The sequence below is a fragment of the Schistocerca nitens genome, chromosome 4 (assembly GCF_023898315.1).
Source record: "Schistocerca nitens isolate TAMUIC-IGC-003100 chromosome 4, iqSchNite1.1, whole genome shotgun sequence".
Lineage (NCBI taxonomy): Eukaryota > Metazoa > Arthropoda > Insecta > Orthoptera > Acrididae > Schistocerca > Schistocerca nitens.
The window spans coordinates 106456852-106477820 of NC_064617.1; the positions used below are offsets into that span (position 1 = coordinate 106456852).

A 20969-nucleotide genomic window follows, 5' to 3' on the forward strand; every position below is an offset into this window, starting at 1 on the left:
CACACAAGCACAATTCACACACATTACCACAGGCTCTGGCCAATGAGGCCGGACTGTGAGCAACTGTGTATTATGGGACAAGCAACCTAGGTGGAGGGGTCATGATCTTTCATTTGTATGGAATCCTGTACTTTTTATTTCTGAGACCATGCAGACTGACAGCTTGTTGGTTGTCATGTCCACGTAGAATGCAGCACAATGGTTGCAGCTTAGCTTGTAGATTACATGACTGCTTGTGACTGGACTCGAGCAGTGGTGGTGGGAGATGTATGGGACAAGTCTTACGTGTAGGCCTATTAGGGGGATATGAGCCATGAGACAAGGGATTGGAAGCAGGGGTGGAGCAGCGATGGATGAGGATGTTGTGTGGGTTTGGTGGGTGGCGGAGTACCACTGTGGGAGGGACAGCAAGGGTAGGATATTCCTCATTTCAGGGCACAATAAGAGGTAGTCAAAACACTGCTGGAGAATGTGATTCAGTTGTTCCAGTAATGGGTGATACTGAGTCATGAGGGTAGTGCTCCTTTGTGGCTGGACAGTGGGACTTTGGGAGGTACTGGGTGACTGGAGAGAGAAAGCATGGGAGATTGTCCATAGTTCATAATTTTTATATATTAGCACACTGTATAAACATAACTAATAAACATTTACTTACAAAGGAAGCACATGTTATGTATTACCCAGCAAGGGGAAGTGCTAATGTGACAATAGCAGGAACTAACTTAGTCACATGGCTAGCTACAGTCTCACTCCAATCAAAGTATTGCACATTGTTGTGTCGCTGTGCGAACATGGATGGTGAGCATCAAATATATCCTTGTGGGCTGGCACATTTTATCTTTCTTTGACAATCAGAGATATACAAATGCTGAAATATTTTCAAAATTAACAAAACAACACTAATTGGAGGCAACCATATTATCCTTTGTAGTTGGCTACTTTGCAAATTATTATATCCACTTTTTCTTGCTGCAAATGCTCTCATCCACAGTCATTTGCTGGTGACAAAACATTTGGCAACTCAGAAAGGGAGGGCAGTGGAGAATAAGTCCTTTGAAACTATTCATAAGGTGGTGGGCAAATAAAAAAGTCTATATGATGATTAAAAACACATGGCAAAGGATTAGAAATAAAACAAATACAACTTATTAAATAAAAATAATGAATAAAGTCATTTTCATACAGATTTAAAAATAAAAATTTCAGAGCACCTGATGTGATTCAATCCAACAACTTCTTGCTTTTCAGGTGCATGTTTCATTCCCCTGTGCTACACCTCTCGTCAGGAGAACCCATTAGTTTTTATACTCAAAAGTCTATAGCATGACACACATTCTTTATGTTGATTACCCATTTAATAGTTCCCAAAATGTTTGATTGCAATCATGTTCAACCAGTGATCACTGGGCAGCTATTTTCCATAGTGTGCATGATTTGGCAGGAGTAATACAGAGAGAAAAATTTTTAAACATCACTTTTTCAACTGCCTCCTCTTTCTATTAAGCCGGCCGCGGTGGTCTTGCGGTTCTAGGCGCGCAGTCCGGAACCGTGGGACTGCTACGGTCGCAGGTTCGAATCCTGCCTCGGGCATGGATGTGTGTGATGTCCTTAGGTTCGTTAGGTTTAAGTAGTTCTAAGTTCTAGGGGACTGATAACCACAGCAGTTGAGTCCCATAGTGCTCAGAGCCATTTGAACCATTTTTTCTTTCTATTAAATAAAAATACTACAAAGACACTGATAATCTTGCTTCACAGAGTTGACTAGATTGAAACAGCACATTTATATACTCCATTTTCGTTAGACAGGTGGCACTTGCAAAGTGATGTTTGATTGGGTTATTAAAATAGATACAGGCCTAACGAATAAACACGACAGTGAACATCACATTAGAACACAGGAGTGTCTGCCAGTACCTACAGCTCTACTTCCCCCTCCCTCTTTCTTGGGCATTAACACAACAGAGCTGCCACTGTGGCAACAGTACCACTTCACTTTGTTGAGCAATAAATTGATTCAGATGATGGCCAGCATCATAAGAGCCCATTTCATTGTACCACTTTTTACATGTGGATTTGAATTGATTGTCATACATTTACATGTGAAAACTGAAATAATATAACACTGGGTGGTCATTACAAGTTTCAGTTAGTAATAAATAAAATCGACAGAGTGTGGCTTTATGACTTTCTTTTCCAAGCATTTAAACTGTGTGTATTCAGAAAGAAGAGGACAGCATGAAATATTTTCACTGGGAGAAACTTTTTTGTGTACATACACACTATTTAATTTTCAAGTGAATAATAATAATAATAATAATAATAATAACAATAATAATAATAATAATAATAAAATTTACCACTTGTTGGTTGTGATAAGTTATTTTAGATTAAACAATGGTAAGTCCAAGCTGGAATATCATCAGTGTTATGAAAAGGGTGATTGCTACTTACCATAACTATGATACATTGCGTTGCAGACAGGCACAATGAAAAGACTGGTATACATTTAGCTTTCAGCCAAAGTCTTCTTCAGGAAAGAAGAACACACACACTTTCACTCAAGGAAGCACACCTCACACACATATGTCCACTGTCTCCAGCCACTCTGACAAGAATGTAACTGAAATGCATCAAATAGGAGCAACACTCTGGAGTGGGCCTGGGAAGAGAGAAGGACAGCAGGGTATGGGTCAGAGAAGAGGAAACAGCAGTGTCTGGTGGAGCGTGCAAGGACTAGAGTTGGCAGGTCCGGGCTGCTAGGTACAGTGTTGGAAGGCTGTGGGAGAGGGGGGGGGGGGGGGGAACAGGCAGTAGGAAGGTAGGAAGGAGAGGAGCAGGGAAGTTGAAGAGACTGTTAACTACATTGGCAGAGAACAGTTCACAGTGTGGGTGAGGGGATGAGGAGATGATAGGACAGGGGGCAGAAACAGTTGGGTGGAGAGTGTAGGGACAGTAGGTTCAGGCTGGTATGGTTTTGGGACCAGAGAATGTGTTTTAAGGATAACTCCCATCTGTGCAGCTCAGGAAAGCTGGTGGTGGAGAGGAAGATCCAGATGGTATAGGTTGTGAAGCAGCCGGTGGTGGGAGGAGGGGGGGGGGGGGTTAATTTGGGAGAAGAGACCAGACAGCAAGGTCTCCCCAAGGATGGGGAAGGAAGTCAGCCATGCCCTTTCAAAGGAGCCATCCCGGCATTTGCCTGAAGTGAGTTAGGGAAATTATGGAAAACCTAAATCAGGATGGCCAGACGTGGGATTGAACCGTCATTTTCCCAAATGCGAGTCCAATGTGCTAACCACTGCACCATCTCACTCAGTATGAAGCAGCCAGTGAACTCAAGTGTGTTCAAGTGCATGTTGTGCTACAGAATGATCCACTCTGCTCTTGGCCACAGTTTGCTGGTGGCCATTCATCCTGGTAGACAGCTGGTTGGTACTCATAACAATATAAAAAGCTGAGCAGTGATTGCAGCAGACGTGATATATGACATGCGTGCTTTCACGGGTGGCCCAGCCTCTGATGGAGTAGGATAAGCATATGACAGGGCTGGGACAGGAAGTGCTGGGTGGGTGGATTGGGCAGGTCTTGCACCTTGGTATTTGTATTTGTATTTGTATTTCTTTATTGGTCCTGTAAATCATGTTTAGGTACATATTTTGCACAGATGATGTAGGACAAGTCAGGTTGGTATAGTATATACATCATCATACACATTGTTATTTTGAAAGGATAAATAATTAAAAATTATTCAATACATGTTGAATATTGTTGACAAATTTAATATAATAAAATAAAATGATATATCTAAAAACAAAGACGATGTGACTTACCAAACGAAAGCACTGGCACGTCGGCGCTTTCGTTTGGTAAGTCACATCATCTTTGTTTTTAGATATATTTTTTCCCACGTGGAATGTTTCCTTCTATTATATTCATAAAATAAAATGATAGACTTATTAAGAATATTTGAGTAATTACACTACATTTTTCTGGTACTCTAAAAACTCGGAAACAGAATAGAAGCAGTGGTCAAGCAAGTACTCTTTCAGTTTCACTTTAAACTTTTGTAAATTTTGCATATGTTTCAAATAGGATGGCATGTAATTGTACAGCATTATGCCAGTATGATACACTCCTCTCTTACAAATGTTTGTACTTACTGTATTGGCATGCAAGTAATGTTTCTGCCTAGTATCATGAGGGTGGTAATCACAGTTATACTTGAAGATATTTCCATCTGTTAAAATACTTCCTTTTGTGAAATTTAATATTTCATACATATATAAGCAAGGAAGAGGCAGTATACTGAGATTTTTAAATATTGGTCTACAGGAGTCTCTGTACTTAGCATGGTTTATTATTCTAACAATCTTTTTCTGTAGCCTAAATGTTTTGTTTGTACCTACGGAGTTCCCCCAAAAGATAATGCCGTACATCAGCAGTGACTGAATACTGCCATGGTACAGTGTGATCACAGACGCACAGCTTGTATTTTGTGCAAGGATTCTTACTGCGTACGTAAGTGTTTTTAGCTTTTTATTTACATGGTTAAGATGTGTCTCCCATTTTAGGTTTTGCTGTATATGTATACCTAAATATTTTATGTCGCTCACAGATGAGACAGTTTTTCCATCAATTTTAAAAGTTGGTCTTGCAGGATGTAGTTTCTGTGAATTGTGGAAATTGACTGTCGCTGTTTTTTCATTATTTATTATTAGCTTGTTTGTTCTGAACCATTGTGTCAAATTTTGTATTATACCTGTAGCTGTTTTTTGTAGGCTTTCCTCATCACGTGATTTGATTAGGATATTTGTGTCATCTGCAAAAAGTACTGTTGTCCCTTTAGTTATTTTTTCTGACAAATCATTAACATAAAGAATGAAAAGAATTGGCCCAAGAACTGACCCTTGAGGAACTCCATATGTAATGTTTTGTGGATTACTGTAAAAATTACAAATTTTTTGTGTTTTTATGTCTTTGTATTTTATTTGAGTGATCTGTTGATGGTCATGAAGGTAGGAATGTATCCACTTGTTTGGCAGGCCTCGTCTTCTATAATTACCTAGCTTCTGTAACAGAGTATTATGATCAATTACATCGAAGGCTTTACTAAGGTCAAGAAATATGCCAGACACATGTTGCTTATTATCTATTGCAGTTAGAATTTCATTTAAGAAGGTAAAAATAGCTGACTGTGTTGATCTGCCAGTTCTGAATCCGTGTTGCACATCACTTACTATGTTTTCTTTATTTAGAAAGGCTGTCAGCCTTCTAAGAAAAAGTTTTTCAAGAATTTTACCAAAGCCTGACAATACTGATACAGGTCTATAGTTTGCAGCTTCATGTTTATCCCCTTTCTTGTACAATGGTGTCACTTTTGCCATTTTCAGATTTTTCAGGAATATACCACTCACGAATGATGAATTGAAAATATCCGTTAGTGGTTCTATGATAGATGTTACCCTTGCTTTGATGATAATATCTGGTATTTCATCAGTACTTGCTGAATACTTATTGGGTAACCTTTTTATAATGACAGATAATTCCTCAGGTGTTGTTGGAGACATGAATAGGGTTCTTGTAAGAATTTTTGTATCTGGCTGGAGTGTATTGCTGTCTGGTTGTGAGTTGTAATGTTTGGTAATCAGGTGGTGTGCAACATTAGAAAAGTAGTTGTTAAATTTATTAGCCACTACTGTGGGGTTGATTATTTTATTGTTGTTTTCATGAAGTTCTGTATTTTTGTGGGCTAATGATGTAGTACCTGTTTCTCTTTTTATGATATTCCAGGTTGCTTTAGTCTTATTCCTGGAATTTTTTATTTGTTTGTCATTTTCCATTTTTTTTTTTTTTTTTTTTTTTTTTTTGCTTTTGTTATAACTTGTCTAAGTATTTGCTTATATTGTTTAAAGTAGTTGATAAATACAGAGTTTGTGGTTTGCTTTGAGTATTCATATAAGTTCCTTTTCTTCTGGCATGATATTTTTATTCCTGTTGTGATCCATTTATTTGGTTTGTGCACAGAATTAATAAGTGACGTTTGTTTAGGAAAGGCTATTTCAAAAAAATGTTTGTATGTGGCCATAAATTTATCAAACTTGTCATCTGTGCTGTTTGAACTGTAAACATCAGTCCAGATTTCTCTTCTCAAGAGAGAACAAAAGTAATCTATGTTTTCATTATTAAACTTCCTCACAATAGTTCTAGTTTTCTGGGCTTTCGTGTTTCCTGGAATAGTGATTGTTAGTATTTGGGCATTGTGATCACTAAAACCAGTGTTTGCAGTCTGTGTGTTGCAGATATATTTATCTGTGTTTACAAACACCTGATCTATGGTTGTTGCAGAAGTAGTGGTTATACGAGATGGGTTGGTTACAGTTGGTTTTAGGTTAAAGGAATTCAGTAAGTCTTTGATTTCATCTTTAAATTTACTGGGTTTGGAGAAATCAACATTGAAATCTCCACATATGATAATATTTTTTTAAGGGTGTTGAAGTCCTCTAACAGCTCTTCCATATGATTATAAAAAACTTTTTTATCGCCATCTGGTGACCTATATACACAGATGATTACAGAATTGCTGGTTGGCAGTTCTACTATTGAGAGTTCTATGTCTCTTTAGATAAGCTGTAAAATTTGGTTATGTTAGTGAAGTCTGTATCTTCTCGAACATATATGCAGCTACCACCGTGACTGAGTACTTCTCTACAAAATGTGGCAGCTAGTTTAAACTGAGGTAGGTATGCTAGTTCTATCATGTCTTTATTTAGCCAGTGCTCAGTAAAGCATAAAACAGAAATATCACTCATATCATTAAACAAGATTTGTATTTCATTCAGTTTATTGGAAAGACACTGAACATTCTGATGGAACAATTTAAAGTATGAAGCAGGGACTATATTATGTCTCGCTTGACCACTTACCTCTTTTTTACATCTAGTATTGTTAGCTGTAAAAAATCCTCCTTGATTTGAGGTGTGGGTGGTGTCTTCTTGCTAGCTGGTTTCCTGGACTCTGGGCCCTGCCTTTCGTATGCTGTGGTGCTTCTAATGGTAATCCACTTGTCAAGTAGCATTTGTTTCATTTTAGGCACTTGTATTGCACTGGTTTTTACATTGTATTTATTTTGGTGAAACACTGATTTCTTCAGGTAGACTGGTCGATTCAGAGATACATGCATCTGGTTTGTACGAGTGTTAATTTTAATTAACGAAGACAGTCTGTTGCAGACTTGCTCCTTCCCCTGTCTGTTCAAGTGGAATCCTTGACGTGTGAATTTATCATGAGACAGTCTTTCCATTTCAAAGTTTATGGATATTCTACTTTTGTTGCAAGATTTTGAACAGTTCACTGTTTGCACTAAATGATGATTAACCATGTCAATTTTTTCGTTTATATATTCTTTGTCAAATCTTTGGGGAATTGGATGCAAAATGATATTTGTCTTGTTGCTGAGTTGGAGAACACTTGGTAACACGTTATCGATGCTTTCCGCAATGTTGCTGTAGGAGTCTTCAGTATCGTTCGACCCAGCCATTAAGATAAGAGTATCACTCGCGTTCAAGTCTTCTGCTAATTTGTCAGTTCGATTAAAAACTTCACGGAGAGGAGCATTTGGTGTAATAAAACTTTGAATGTCATATTTTGTGTCTAGTTTTGTCTCCAGAATGTTTCTGCAGTACCGGCCTTGGCTGTCGCTAACTATTAAAACTTTCGGATTCCGTACTGCATTCCTTAACTCGTAACCTTGTTTCATATGTTCAGGTGCTTTATCTTCTGGAACACTATTGGTATCGTTCATTACCGTTTCGTTTTCGCTGATTGCCGTGTAAATACTGCCTTCAGTTACACATACACATTGCATTGGCTCTTTACCAGCTGACATCAGAACAGGTTCTTTATCTGAAGGTGCACTTACTTGTTTAGAAGCACTGTTTCTGGATACCGTTGGCATTGCAGATACATTATAACACGAGTGCATTTTCAGTTGCGATTTTAAATTGTGTGTGTTCGACTCACTTTTTATGGTACACCACTTTTCACTGCTTACATATTTGCTTAATTCTTGTTCTGACTTGCCGATTCTCGCTAACAGAATGTTTCTATCCTCTTGCAACACTTTAATTATTTCATCTTTCGATGCTGAGTCCGTTACGAATTTGTGATCGCCATGTGACACCAAAACACAGTTCTTCGTTTTTGATCGTGTAAACATACCTTTACAGTTATTTACTTTTACAGCACACGAATAGCACAGATTGTCCTTATCGCCACCGTTTTTTACACATTTCGCACATAATAGTCTCGTATTTATATCAGTTTTCGTGAGCTTTGAATACGTTACAATTTTACTCTGCGCCATCTTGGTCTTCCGAGGTACATGGCCTCTGTGGCAAGGGATTGGGAATTAGAGTGGCCTAGAGATGAACTAGGATGTGGAGGTTGGGTGGGTAACAGATCACCACTTTAGGAGGGGTGAGAAGGATCTTGTGTATGATGCCCCTAATTTCAGGGTGTGATGATAGATAATCAAAGCCCTGACAAAGGATGTGGTACAGCTGTTCCAGTCCAGGTTGGTATAGGTGGGAGGATTTGAGGTGTGTGAGGATATTTTATATGTGGTGTTTATATTTTAGTTTAGTGATATGCTAAAATTAATTTTTATTATTGGAATCTGTCAGCAATGAAAATAAATGACATGAATGACTGTCCTTCACTGTCCAAGCTTGTGAAAGTAATTCATTGAAAACTGACTCATAAACAGAGACTATTTTGTTGTGTTCCATAGGGTTATAAGGTTTACTATACAACAACACCAAATCAACCAATGGCATCCTGGCAGTCACAATTGGTGGACAACAACCAGTTGACAACAATCAGTGATCTCATCTCACATACTATCTACACTATCCGTGTGCAAGCATTCACAAGTGTTGGTCCTGGACCCCTTTCTGCTCCAGTGTTGGTTAAGACACAACAGGGAGGTAAGAATATACCAGCAGTTTTACATTTTAGATATTACAACTGTTTTATATTATTTTTGTGTGAAGTGTTTCATCCTGATAACATTTTCCATTGAACATAGCATGATTTGTATGTAATGCTCTAAATGAGTTCATTTACAGACTACAGATTTGTTGTGTGCATGAGTATCTACTGATCATTTACAGATTACAAAATAAGACAGTGGCGTAAATTTAATAAAAATGAAGCATATCGGTCTTTGACATTGCTTATGTTTGTAGTAAAAGATACTTAAATCTGACAATAACAGTAAACATCTTTTTGTTGTGCACAATACATGCTACTGATTTTTATTAAAAATTCATCTTTAGAGAAGAAGTCGTTGAAAAGTTAAATTTAAAATTTTCTTTGCTCCCTGTTGCACTATAGATATGGGTATTAGTACTTATTTTCAAACTTTGCATTATTTGTTACAAACTTCATTAGTGGGTATATATAGTGAACATATATCTAGAACTCCAGAAGAGAAGACTACATTTTGTTATAGTTTCCTTATATTATGAAAGCGTAGGCTTTCACAGGTGGAGTCTGTTTCAATAAAACTCGTTTGGGTGTGTGACCACATGATGATGTGATAAAACTACTGTGATGCTTCATCTGACCTTGATGAAGACTGCCAGTGGTAATAGTTGAAAAGTAAGAAGTTTTGTCACATATTGATGTTGTCCCAAACCCATAAGAATTTTACTAAAAAACTCCATATTATTGTTGTAAAAGTAGATGCATTCTTTTACAAGAGTAAACATAATTTTTTCAGTAGTTTATGTTTTCTGATATCTTTAGTAAAAATTGTATTACGCTATACTTAAAATATCTATGAAAATAATCAGTTTTTGAAAATATAATGTAATTAATGATACGAATATAATAGAGGGAAACATTCCACGTGGGAAAAATATATCTAAAAACAAAGATGATGTGACTTACCGAACGAAAGCACCCCATGCACCCTCCCACCACCACCTACTCCAGTCCTGTAACCCGGAAGGTGTACACGATCAAAGGCAGAGCCACGTGTGAAAGCACCCACGTGATTTACCAGCTGACCTGCCTACACTGTGAAGCTTTCTATGTGGGAATGACCAGCAACAAACTGTCCATTCGCATGAATGGACACAGGCAGACAGTGTTTGTTGGTAATGAGGATCACCCTGTGGCTAAACATGCCTTGGTGCACGGCCAGCACATCTTCGCACAGTGTTACAACGTCCGGGTTATCTGGATACTTCCCACTAACACCAACCTGTCAGAACTCCGGAGATGGGAACTTGCCCTTCAGTATATCCTCTCTTCTTGTTTTCCGCCAGGCCTCAATCTCCGCTAATTTCAATTTGCCACCGCTCATACCTCACCTGTCTTTCAACAACATCTTTGCCTCTACTTCCGCCTCGACTGACATCTCTGCCCAAACTCTTTGCCTTTACAAATGTCTGCTTGTGTCTGTGTATGTGCGGATGGATATGTGTGTGTGTGCGAGTGTATACCTGTCCTTTTTCCCCCCAAGGTAAGTCTTTCCGCTCCCGGTATTGGAATGACTCCTTACCCTCTCCCTTAAAACCCACATCCTTTTGTCTTTCCCTCTCCTTCCCTCTTTCCTGACGACGCAACTGTTGGTTGCGAAAGCTAGAATTTCGTGTGTATGTTTGTGTTTGTTTGTGTGTCTGTCGACCTGCCAGCACTTTCGTTCGGTAAGTCACATCATCTTTGTTTTTAGATATATAATGTAATTAGATAGATAACAAATCTACTCACCAAGCCGTGCGGTAGCATTCTCGCTTCCCACGCCCGGTTTCCCGGGTTCAATTCTTGGTGGGGTCAGGGATTTTCTCTGCCTCGTGATGGCTGGGTGTTGTGTGCTGTCCTTAGGTTAGTTAGGTTTAAGTAGTTCTAAGTTCTAGGGGACTTATGACCACAGCAGTTGAGTCCCATAGTGCTCAGAGCCAGCCATACTCACCAAGCAGCGGGAGGGGAAGACTGAATCAGTCTCTCCTCCTCATCCCGTCCGGTAAGTCTCCCCTGACCTGGGACTCTGAGTGACTTTTCTGAACTCTCAACTCTTCAAGTTTGAAGTGTTTGCCAGAAATTTTGATTGATGGAAATTTTGATAAGATGCCAGTCATTATTTGTAATGATGTTCACATATGTTTAGTGAAAAAATGTTTTATTACAATTTATCTCATTATATTGTGGTTTTTCACAACCATGGAAACTGCAGTCAAGTATAAAAACAAAATAGCACTGACAGTTACCAAAATGGTAGAGATGTAGCATCTTTCCCAGCCACATATTACAAATGAAAAGCTTATGAACAGAATCAGTATTTATGCATAAAGTCACATACAAGTGGAAGTGGAATGAAATAAAAGAAATCAAAGTTCTCTGGTTCTTCCATGGATGTTGTGGGCTATATGTTCCTACATTGTGGTATTATAATGAACTGTCTTAGAGGAATAAGTAGAAGAGAATAAATTTCCACAAACTTGTGTCTTCTTTTTCAATGCAAGGGCAAAGTAAATACAGTGCCAGAGTCAATGTTGTTGTTTTTTGTGGTCTTCAGTACAAAGAGTGGTTTGATGCAGCTCTCTGTTCTACAAAAATGCTTTGTCTGCATTTGTAGCCATTCACACTAGTGCCAAAATACAGCACATGTAAAAAGCTTCTGTTCAAAAGTAAGGTAAAATTGACAGGCTTTAAATGTACAGGCTTGTTTGACACATCCATGGCTGGGTAAGAGTGAACTCTGCAGACAAGTTTGCTCGTTTAGGAGGGCCTTAACAATTTTTTTTAAAAAAATCATTATCCATTCAAAGAAAGTTGATGTAATCATTAGGTTCTGAGGGTAATGTTTCCTTTAGCACATTCATGGACAAATCTCTCATTTTAAGACATTCTTCTTCTTCTTCTTCTTCTTCTTCTTCTACTTCTTTACACACAGTGCCAAAGTCAATCCCAGGACTGGTCTGTCTGCATTTGTGGCCAGTCCCCCTACTGTCAAAATACTTACGAAGACAGACAGCATCTGCTTCAAAGTGAGGTTAAATTGACAAATGCTGTTTGAATGTGTATGAGTTTGCTTGGCAAATCCGTGGCTAGATACGGGCAATTTTGTCAAACACGTTTGATTGTTTACAGGTACCTTAAACATTGCCAGTGCTTCCCCTTCATTCGTCTTCCTTTGCCTTCAACCATTCTGTCAGAAGAAGGAGCTACTGACTCAGAAAGCTTACACTTTTACTTAACTTTTAGATGTTCTATGTGCCCCCCTTCCTGTCTCTTAGGGAAAGGGAAAAAATGTAGTGTAGTCAGATGTTTTTCTTTCAATAAAATGATTTGAAAGGTGGTATTAAACAGGGTTTTAGTTGGGTCAGAGCTGGAACTTCTTTTTGGCTACTTACAAGTCACCATTTATCTTCCTAAATATTAAAAGTACTCCATACCTCCAGGTCTAGCACATCCCTGCAAACTATTGTATGGGCACCCCTGAATTACACCATATTTAAAATAACAACAAAAATAATCAATTATTGATAATACAAAAATAATCAGTTATTGATAATATAATATAGATACAAAATCTACCCACCAAGCAGTGGCAATGGAACACACACTCAAAAGGATTTAACTTTTACAAGCTTTCAGAGCCACTGGCTCCTTCTTCTGGCAGAAGAATTGAAGTGGAAGGAAGAGGGATGAAGGAAAAGGACTGGAGAGATTTAGGGGAAGGGGTACAGTTCAGAAAAGTCACCCAGAACCCTGGGTCAGGGGAGACTTACTGGATGGGATGAGAAGGAAAGACTGATTGTTGGGGACTGTACTGGATGAGATCTGAAAACCTGATAGCTTAAAGGTAAAAGACAGGATAATATGCAAGATAGAGATTACTACTAAAATGTTGTGCATGAGTTAGTAAGAATGAAAAGCTAAATGCATTGTATGTATCAGAGGTGGGGTGGGGGGCAGCAAAAAATTGAATTCCTTACATCCAGAATTGTTTCATAACCTTTCCTCAGGTCCTTACAACATGACCCTAACCTGTCCTCTGCAGAACTCCAGGCTCTACATTCCCTAAAAGTTGATGACTCCATCATCATCCTCCCAACAGACATAGGATCTACCACTGTGGTACTTGACCGATAGGAGTGTGTTAGCGAAGGCCTACGACAGCTGTCTGACACTTACACTTACAGTATCTGCCAGCAAGATCTCGTCCCTGTGATTCAAACTGCCCTGCAGTCCCTCCTAGAAACCTCAGGCCCTTCACAAGAACTTACATTTCAATCCATAGAACTTCTTATCCCAGCCGAACCATGCACCCTCACCTTTTACCCGATCATCCTGGCCGTCAAAGCACCTACCGAACGTATATCTGCCTTAGTTGACCGACACCTGCAACCCATAGTACAAAGACTTCCCTCCTACATTAAAGATAACAACCATTTCCTAGATCATCTGAAATCTGTGCCCGTCCCACTCCCACTACACATTTGCTTGTCACCATTGATGCCATCTCCGTCTGCACCAACATCCCCCATGTACATGATCTGTCTGCTGTTGCAATTTCCTCAGTCAATGCCCACCTGATTTCAAGCCCATGACATCCTTCTTGCTCATTTACTTCACCTTCAAGGAGCAGACATACAAAACAGATCAGAGGTACAGCCATGGGAACCAGGATGGCTCCTTCCTACGCCAACCTTTTCACGGGTCGCTTGGAAGGGACTTTCCTGGGATCCATAAGCCTTCATCCCCTGGTTTGGTTTAGATACATTGATGACATCTTTGCTATATGGACTCATGGTGAGGCTGACCTGTTAAAATTCCTGTAATCTCTTAAATATCTTCTCCTAATTAAATTTCACATGGTCCTATTCTGAATCTCATCCCATCCTCACCTAAGGCTAGCTACACACTTCTGTCCACATCAAGCCTACTAATAAACAACAGTACTTACAAATTGACAGTTGCTGTTCCCTCCCATACAGCCTTGTCATTCAAGGCAAACATATTTGTTCAGATGCAGCAATACATCACCACTCTCACTTGAGCCTTCACTGGACATAATTATCCCAACAGCCCAGTTCAAAAGCAGATTTTCTGGGCCATCACATCCAATCCTGGTACTGCTGATCCCCCCAAAAAACAACTTCAGAGCACACCATTTCTCACTCAGTATTATCCTGGTCTTGACTGTATCAGTCAGCTACTTCAACAAGGCCATGACTTCATAAAATCATGCCCTCAAATGAGATCCATTCTGTTTGAGAATTTGCCCACCACACCTAGAACAGCTTTTCGTTACCCTCCCAATCTCCGCAATATCCTTGTCAGACCCTATGCTCCTTCTGCACCTATCTCCCTACCCTGTGGCTCCTACTCCTGTGACCACCCCCACTGCAAGACTTTCCCTATGCATCCTCCTACCACCACTTACTCCAGCCCTATATCTGGCAAAACACATACTATCAAAGGGAGAGCCACCTCTGGACGTCACAAGTTATATTCCAGCTGTTATGTAAACACTGCTCGGCCTTTTACATTGGCATGACTACCACCCAGTTATCAGTCAAGATGAGTGGGCATGGACAGAGGGTGTATACAGGCAACACAAGATATCCTGTTGCAGAGCATGCTACACAATGTTACAGTCATGACCTCAGTTCCTGTTTCACCACATGTACCATCTGTATTCTTCCCCCGGACACCATTTTCTCAGAACACCACAGGTGGAATCTAGCACTACAACATGTCCTTGCTTCTCGTCACCCATCTGGCCTTAATTTACATTAATTCCTTCAATCTCATCATGTATTCACACCAGCTACTCCTTTCTTCACTCTATTTTAGTTTCCTACATCTTTCATTTTCTGACTTGTCTGTTTTTCACCTTCTCCCATCCCACCTCTGTTACATACAATGCATTTAGCTTCTCACTCTTATTAACTTATGCTCAATGGTTTAGTAGTAATCTCTGTCATGCATATCACCCTGTCTTCCACCTTTAAGCTCTCAGGTTTTCAAATCTCATCTGATACAGTCCCCAAAAATCAGTCTTTCCTTCTCATCCTGTCCAGTAAGTCTCCCCTGACCTGGGGTTCTGGGTGACTTTTCTGAACTGTACCCCTTTCCCTAAACCTCTCCAGTCCTTTTCCTTCACCCCCTCTTCCTTCCCCCTCAATTCTTCTGCCCCAGAAGAAGGACCCAGTGACTCTGAAAGCTTGTAAAAGTTAAATCCTTTTGTGTGTGTGTGTGTTCCCGTGCCACCACTTGGCGAGTAGATTTTTTATCTATCCGTTTATACCATATTTAAAATGTCTTTTATAAACAATATATGTAAAACAAACACTGTTATTTTCAGATTTTATGACAGAGAAAATATTAATAATTAGTTTGGTAAGCATTATGGATTGACTGCTTTGTGTATCAACGCTTCCTGGACACCATAAACTTCCAACTGCTGTTATATCATACCTTGATCTTTATGAATCCACTAGTTTTGAAGAGCTTCCTGTCTCATTTTGATAAGTACTGTTCATTTCTCATAAGTTTTCTTCTTGCCCATATTTAAATATTTTAAATTCACTTTCATAAAAATAAAAAGTTTGAGAAATGAGCCAACATACAAATTTAGTGTATTCCTCTGCTTTTTAGGAATTACAAATTTAAAGTCTGTGCTACAAAGGTTGCATACATTCTCAGAGTGATAACATAACCCATACAATATAAAAATGACCTATAGTCAACTAGTACAAAACTAAAACAGAGTTCCTCAACTTTCCATGTCATTGAAGTGTATTAGTTTCTCCAACATAATATTTAGAATGCCTGTGTTCAACGATGGGCAGCAGCTGGCAGAGGGGTTGCACAGCCACTATCCTCACAGTTTTGACATCTGCCACTGGCTGCACTCCTCTATCTAGTTTTACCAGATACCTCAAACAAAATAGATAGTAAACAGTTATAGAACAGACATATAACATGTAAGAACCTTATTACTGTAAGGAATGGGAGGTTGAACTCCAACTTTTCTTCCACAGTATTTGCTTCCTTTCTGTTTTATTCGTGTTCTGAAAATTTCTGTAACCTTTCTTGGTGCTTTTCCAGCACACAAGTTAAGTAATAGGACTGATAACCTGAACACAAATATACAACAAAGATGATAAAAAGCAACCACACACCTACAGCTTGTGTGTGACACCTCTCTCTCTCTCTCTCTCTCTCTCTCTCTCTCTCTCTCACACACACACACACACACACACACACACACACACACAAATGCACAGTATGATGGAGGTATTTTTCTGAAAATTTGAGTGTAAGTTTCATCCTGGTAAGTTCCATTCTTTACAGATTTGGCATAACATAAATTAACTTGACAGTTGACATATTGCTACTGGTTTGATAACTCTAAACACTGACTTTCTTCTGTTTGCACGTTGTTACACTGTGACAGCAAGTAGTATAGGCTATCGTCCATCTACATCTACGTTTACGTGATTACTCTGCTATTCACAATAAAGTGCTTGGCAGAGGGTTCAATGAACCACCTTCAAGTTGTCTCTCTACTGTTCCACTCTTGAACGGCATGTGGGAAAAACGAGCGTTTAAATCCATATCTGCTGTGCCTTTTCCTTGTCATGTCACAGAACAACTTTCACTCATAATATATCCAAAGCAAGTAAACATACTGAGATATGGTTTGTGCTAAATTATAGAGGATGATGTGAGAAATATATCTGACATATACAAATATTTTTTTTAACATTTATAATTGCTGTATTATGACATACCAACTTTGTTTTTCTCAATTGTAATTTCTTAATGGAATTATCTCCTTTTTCTGTGGCACTGGAGAGAGCTTTTGAAGTAGAATTCAGTGACAGGCCATGTGTGTAACTTGATCAAATAGTAATGAGATAAAAGTATTACAAATCACTGTCCTGCTGTCAAGAGAACAGATCTCAGAAACTCGTTCGTATTGTAGCAAATGCAAGCAGACATGTAATGTTGGTTGTTGTTGTTGTTGTGGTCTTCAGTCCTGAGACTGGTTTGATGCAGCTCTCCATGCTACTCTATCCTGTGCAAGCTTCTTCATCTCCCAGTACCTACTGCAACCTACATCCTTCTGAATCTGCTTAGTGGATTCATCTCTTGGTCTCCCCCTACGATTTTTACCCTTCACGCTGCCCTCCAATACTAAATTGGTGATCCCTTGATGCCTCAGAACATGTCCTACCAACCGATCCCTTCTTCAGGTCAAGTTGTGCCACAAACTACTCTTCTCCCCAATCCTATTCAGTACCTCCTCATTAGTTATGTGATCTACCCATCTAATCTTCAGCATTCTTCTGTAGCATCACATTTCGAAAGCTTCTATTCTCTTCTTGTCCAAACTATTTACCGTCCATGTTTCACTTCCATACATGGCTACACTCCATACAAATACTTTCAGAAATGACTTCCTGACACTTAAATCTATGTTCGATGTTAACAAATTTCTCTTCTTCAGAAACGCTTTCCTTGCCATTGCCAGTCTACATTTTATATCCTCTCTACTTCTATCATCATCAGTTATTTTGCTCCCCAAATAGCAAAACTCCTTTACTACTTTAAGTGTCTCATTTCCTAATCTAATACCCTCAACATCACCCAACTTAATTCGACTACATTCCATTATCCTCGTTTTGCTTTTGTTGATGTTCATCTTATATCCTCCCTTCAAGACACCATCCATTCTGTTCAACTGCTCTTCCAAGTCCTTTGCTGTCTCTGACAGAATTACAATGTCATCGGCGAACCTCAAGGTTTTTATTTCTTCTCCATGGATTTTAATATCTATTCTGAATTTTTCTTTTGTTTCCTTTACTGCTTGCTCAATATACAGATTGAATAACATCAGGGAGAGGCTACAACCCTGTCTTACTCCCTTCCCAATCACTGCTTCCCTTTCATGTCCCTCGACTCTTATAACTGCCATCTGGTTTCTGTACAAATTGTAAATAGCCTTTCGCTCCCTGTATTTTACCCCAGCCACCTTTAGAATTTGAAAGAGAGTATTCCAGTCAACATTGTCAAAAGCTTTCTCTAAATCTACAAATGCTAGAAACGTAGCCTTGCCTTTCCTTAATCTTTCTTCTAAGATAAGTCGTAAGGTCAGTATTGCCTCATGTGTTCCAGTATTTCTACGGAATCCAAACTGATCTTCCCCGAGGTTGGCTTCTACTAGTTTTTCCATTCGTCTGTAAAGAATTCGTGTTAGTATTTTGCAGCTGTGGCTTATTAAACTGATTGTTCGGTAATTCTCACATCTGTCAACACCTGCTTTCTTTGGGATTGGAATTATTATATTCTTCTTGAAGTCTGAGGGTATTTCGCCTGTTTCATACATCTTGCTCACCAGATGATAGAGTTTTGTCAGGACTGGCTCTCCCAAGGCCGTCAGTAGTTCCAATGGAATGTTGTCTACTCCGGGGGCCTTGTTTCGACTCAGGTCTTTCAGTGCTCTGTCAAACTCTTCACGCAGTATCGTATCTCCCATTTCATCTTCATCTACATCCTCTTCCATTTCCATAATATTTTCCTCAAGTACATCACCCTTGTATAGACCCTCTGTATACTCCTTCCACCTTTCTGCTTTCCCTTCTTTGCTTAGAACTGGGTTTCCATATGAGCTCTTGATGTTCATACAAGTGGTTCTCTTATCTCCAAAGGTCTCTTTAATTTTCCTGTAGGCAGTATCTATCTTACCCCTAGTGAGATAAGCCTCTACATCCTTAAATTTGTCCTCTAGCCATCCCTGCGTAGCCATTTTGCACTTCCTGTCGATCTCATTTTTGAGACGTTTGTATTCCTTTTTGCCTGCTTCATTTACTGCATTTTTATATTTTCTCCTTTCATCAATTAAATTCAATATTTCTTCTGTTACCCAAGGATTTCTACTAGCCCTTGTCTTTTTACCTACTTGATCCTCTGCTGTCTTCACTACTTCATCCCTCAAAGCTACCCATTCTTCTTCTACTGTATTTCTTCCCCCATTCCTGTCAATTGTTCCCTTATGCTCTCCCTGAAACTGTACAACCTCTGGTTCTTTCAGTTTATCCAGGTCCCATCTCCTTAAATTCCCACCTTTTTGCAGTTTCTTCAGTTTTAATCTACAGGTCATAACCAATAGATTGTGGTCAGAGTTCACATCTGCCCCTGGAAATGTCTTACAATTGAAAACCTGGTTCCTAAATCTCTGTCTTACCATTATATAATCTATCTGATACCTTTTAGTATCTCCAGGGTTCTTCCATGTATACAACCTTCTTTTACGATTCTTAAACCAAGTGTTAGCTATGATTGAGTTGTGCTCTGTGCAAAATTCTACCAGGCGGCTTCCTCTTTCATTTCTTAGCGCCAATCCATATTCACCTACTACGTTTCCTTCTCTCCCTTTCCCTACTGACGAATTCCAGTCACCCATGACTATTAAATTTTCGTCTCCCTTCACTATCTGAATAATTTCTTTTATTTCATCATACATTTCTTCAATTTCTTCGTCATCTGCAGAGCTAGTTGGCATATAAACTTGTACTACTGTAGTAGGTGTGGGCTTCGTATCTATCTTGGCCACAATAATGCGTTCACTAAGCTGTTTGTAGTAGCTTACCCGCCTTCCTATTTTCCTATTCATTATTAAACCTACTCCTGCATTACCCCTATTTGACTTTGTGTTTATAACCCTGTAGTCACCTGACCAGAAGTCTTGTTCCTCTTGCCACCGAACTTCACTAATTCCCACTATATCTAACTTTAACCTATCCATTTCCCTTTTCAAATTTTCTAACCTACCTGCCCGATTAAGGGACCTGACATTCCACGCTCCGATCCGTAGAACGCCAGTTTGCAATTTTTTTTTATTAAGACTGCCATATCAAGGACTGGAAATGTTGACCTTGAGCATTGCTAGATATTGTAAAGTAATTTTGGACAGTCAGTACTGCATGTTGAATTTTGTCTGGACATATGACAGCACAGGGCTGAATTATGCCATTATCACTTGTACTGTATAATATAACTCTGTACAATGCCACTCATACCATTTATTCAGTATGATAAAACTGGACCAATAAAAAATCAATCCATCAGTTATATGGTATTTTTCATTTTCAGGAATGCCTGTGTTTCCTCATATATTTCTTGTTTCGATTCTTCACAGATATAAAATTCCAGAAGTCTGGTTAGTGTGCAGGCCATTTTGGTTTCCCAAACAACTGATACTATGATATTCATACACTCCTGGAAATGGAAAAAAGAACACATTGACACCGGTGTGTCAGACCCACCATACTTGCTCCGGACACTGCGAGAGGGCTGTACAAGCAATGATCACACGCACGGCACAGCGGACACACCAGGAACCGCGGTGTTGGCCGTCGAATGGTGCTAGCTGCGCAGCATTTGTGCACCGCCGCCGTCAGTGTCAGCCAGTTTGCCGTGGCATACGGAGCTCCATCGCAGTCTTTAACACTGGTAGCATGCCGCGACAACGTGGACGTGAACCGTATGTGCAGTTGACGGACTTTGAGCGAGGGCGTATAGTGGGCATGCGGGAGGCCGGGTGGACGTACCGCCGAATTGCTCAACACATGGGGCGTGAGGTCTCCACAGTACATCGATGTTGTCGCCAGTGGTCGGCGGAAGGTGCACGTGCCCGTCGACCTGGGACCGGACCGCAGCGACGCACGGATGCACGCCAAGACCGTAGGATCCTACGCAGTGCCGTAGGGGACCGCACCGCCACTTCCCAGCAAATTAGGGACACTGTTGCTCCTGGGGTATCGGCGAGGACCATTCGCAACCGTCTCCATGAAGCTGGGCTACGGTCCCGCACACCGTTAGGCCGTCTTCCGCTCACGCCCCAACATCGTGCAGCCCGCCTCCAGTGGTGTCACGACAGGCGTGAATGG

General features: G+C 39.8%; 1 protein-coding gene across 1 annotated transcript in view; it reads left to right on the top strand.

The window, feature by feature from the left end:
• The window catches only part of LOC126252140 (tyrosine-protein phosphatase Lar), a 555880-nt gene that overhangs the window by 448658 nt on the left and 86253 nt on the right, over nt 1-20969 (top strand). The window contains exon 9 of the mRNA XM_049953007.1: nt 8786-8981. Coding sequence (XP_049808964.1) covers nt 8786-8981 — 196 coding nt within the window. The remainder of the gene's footprint in view (nt 1-8785; nt 8982-20969) is intronic.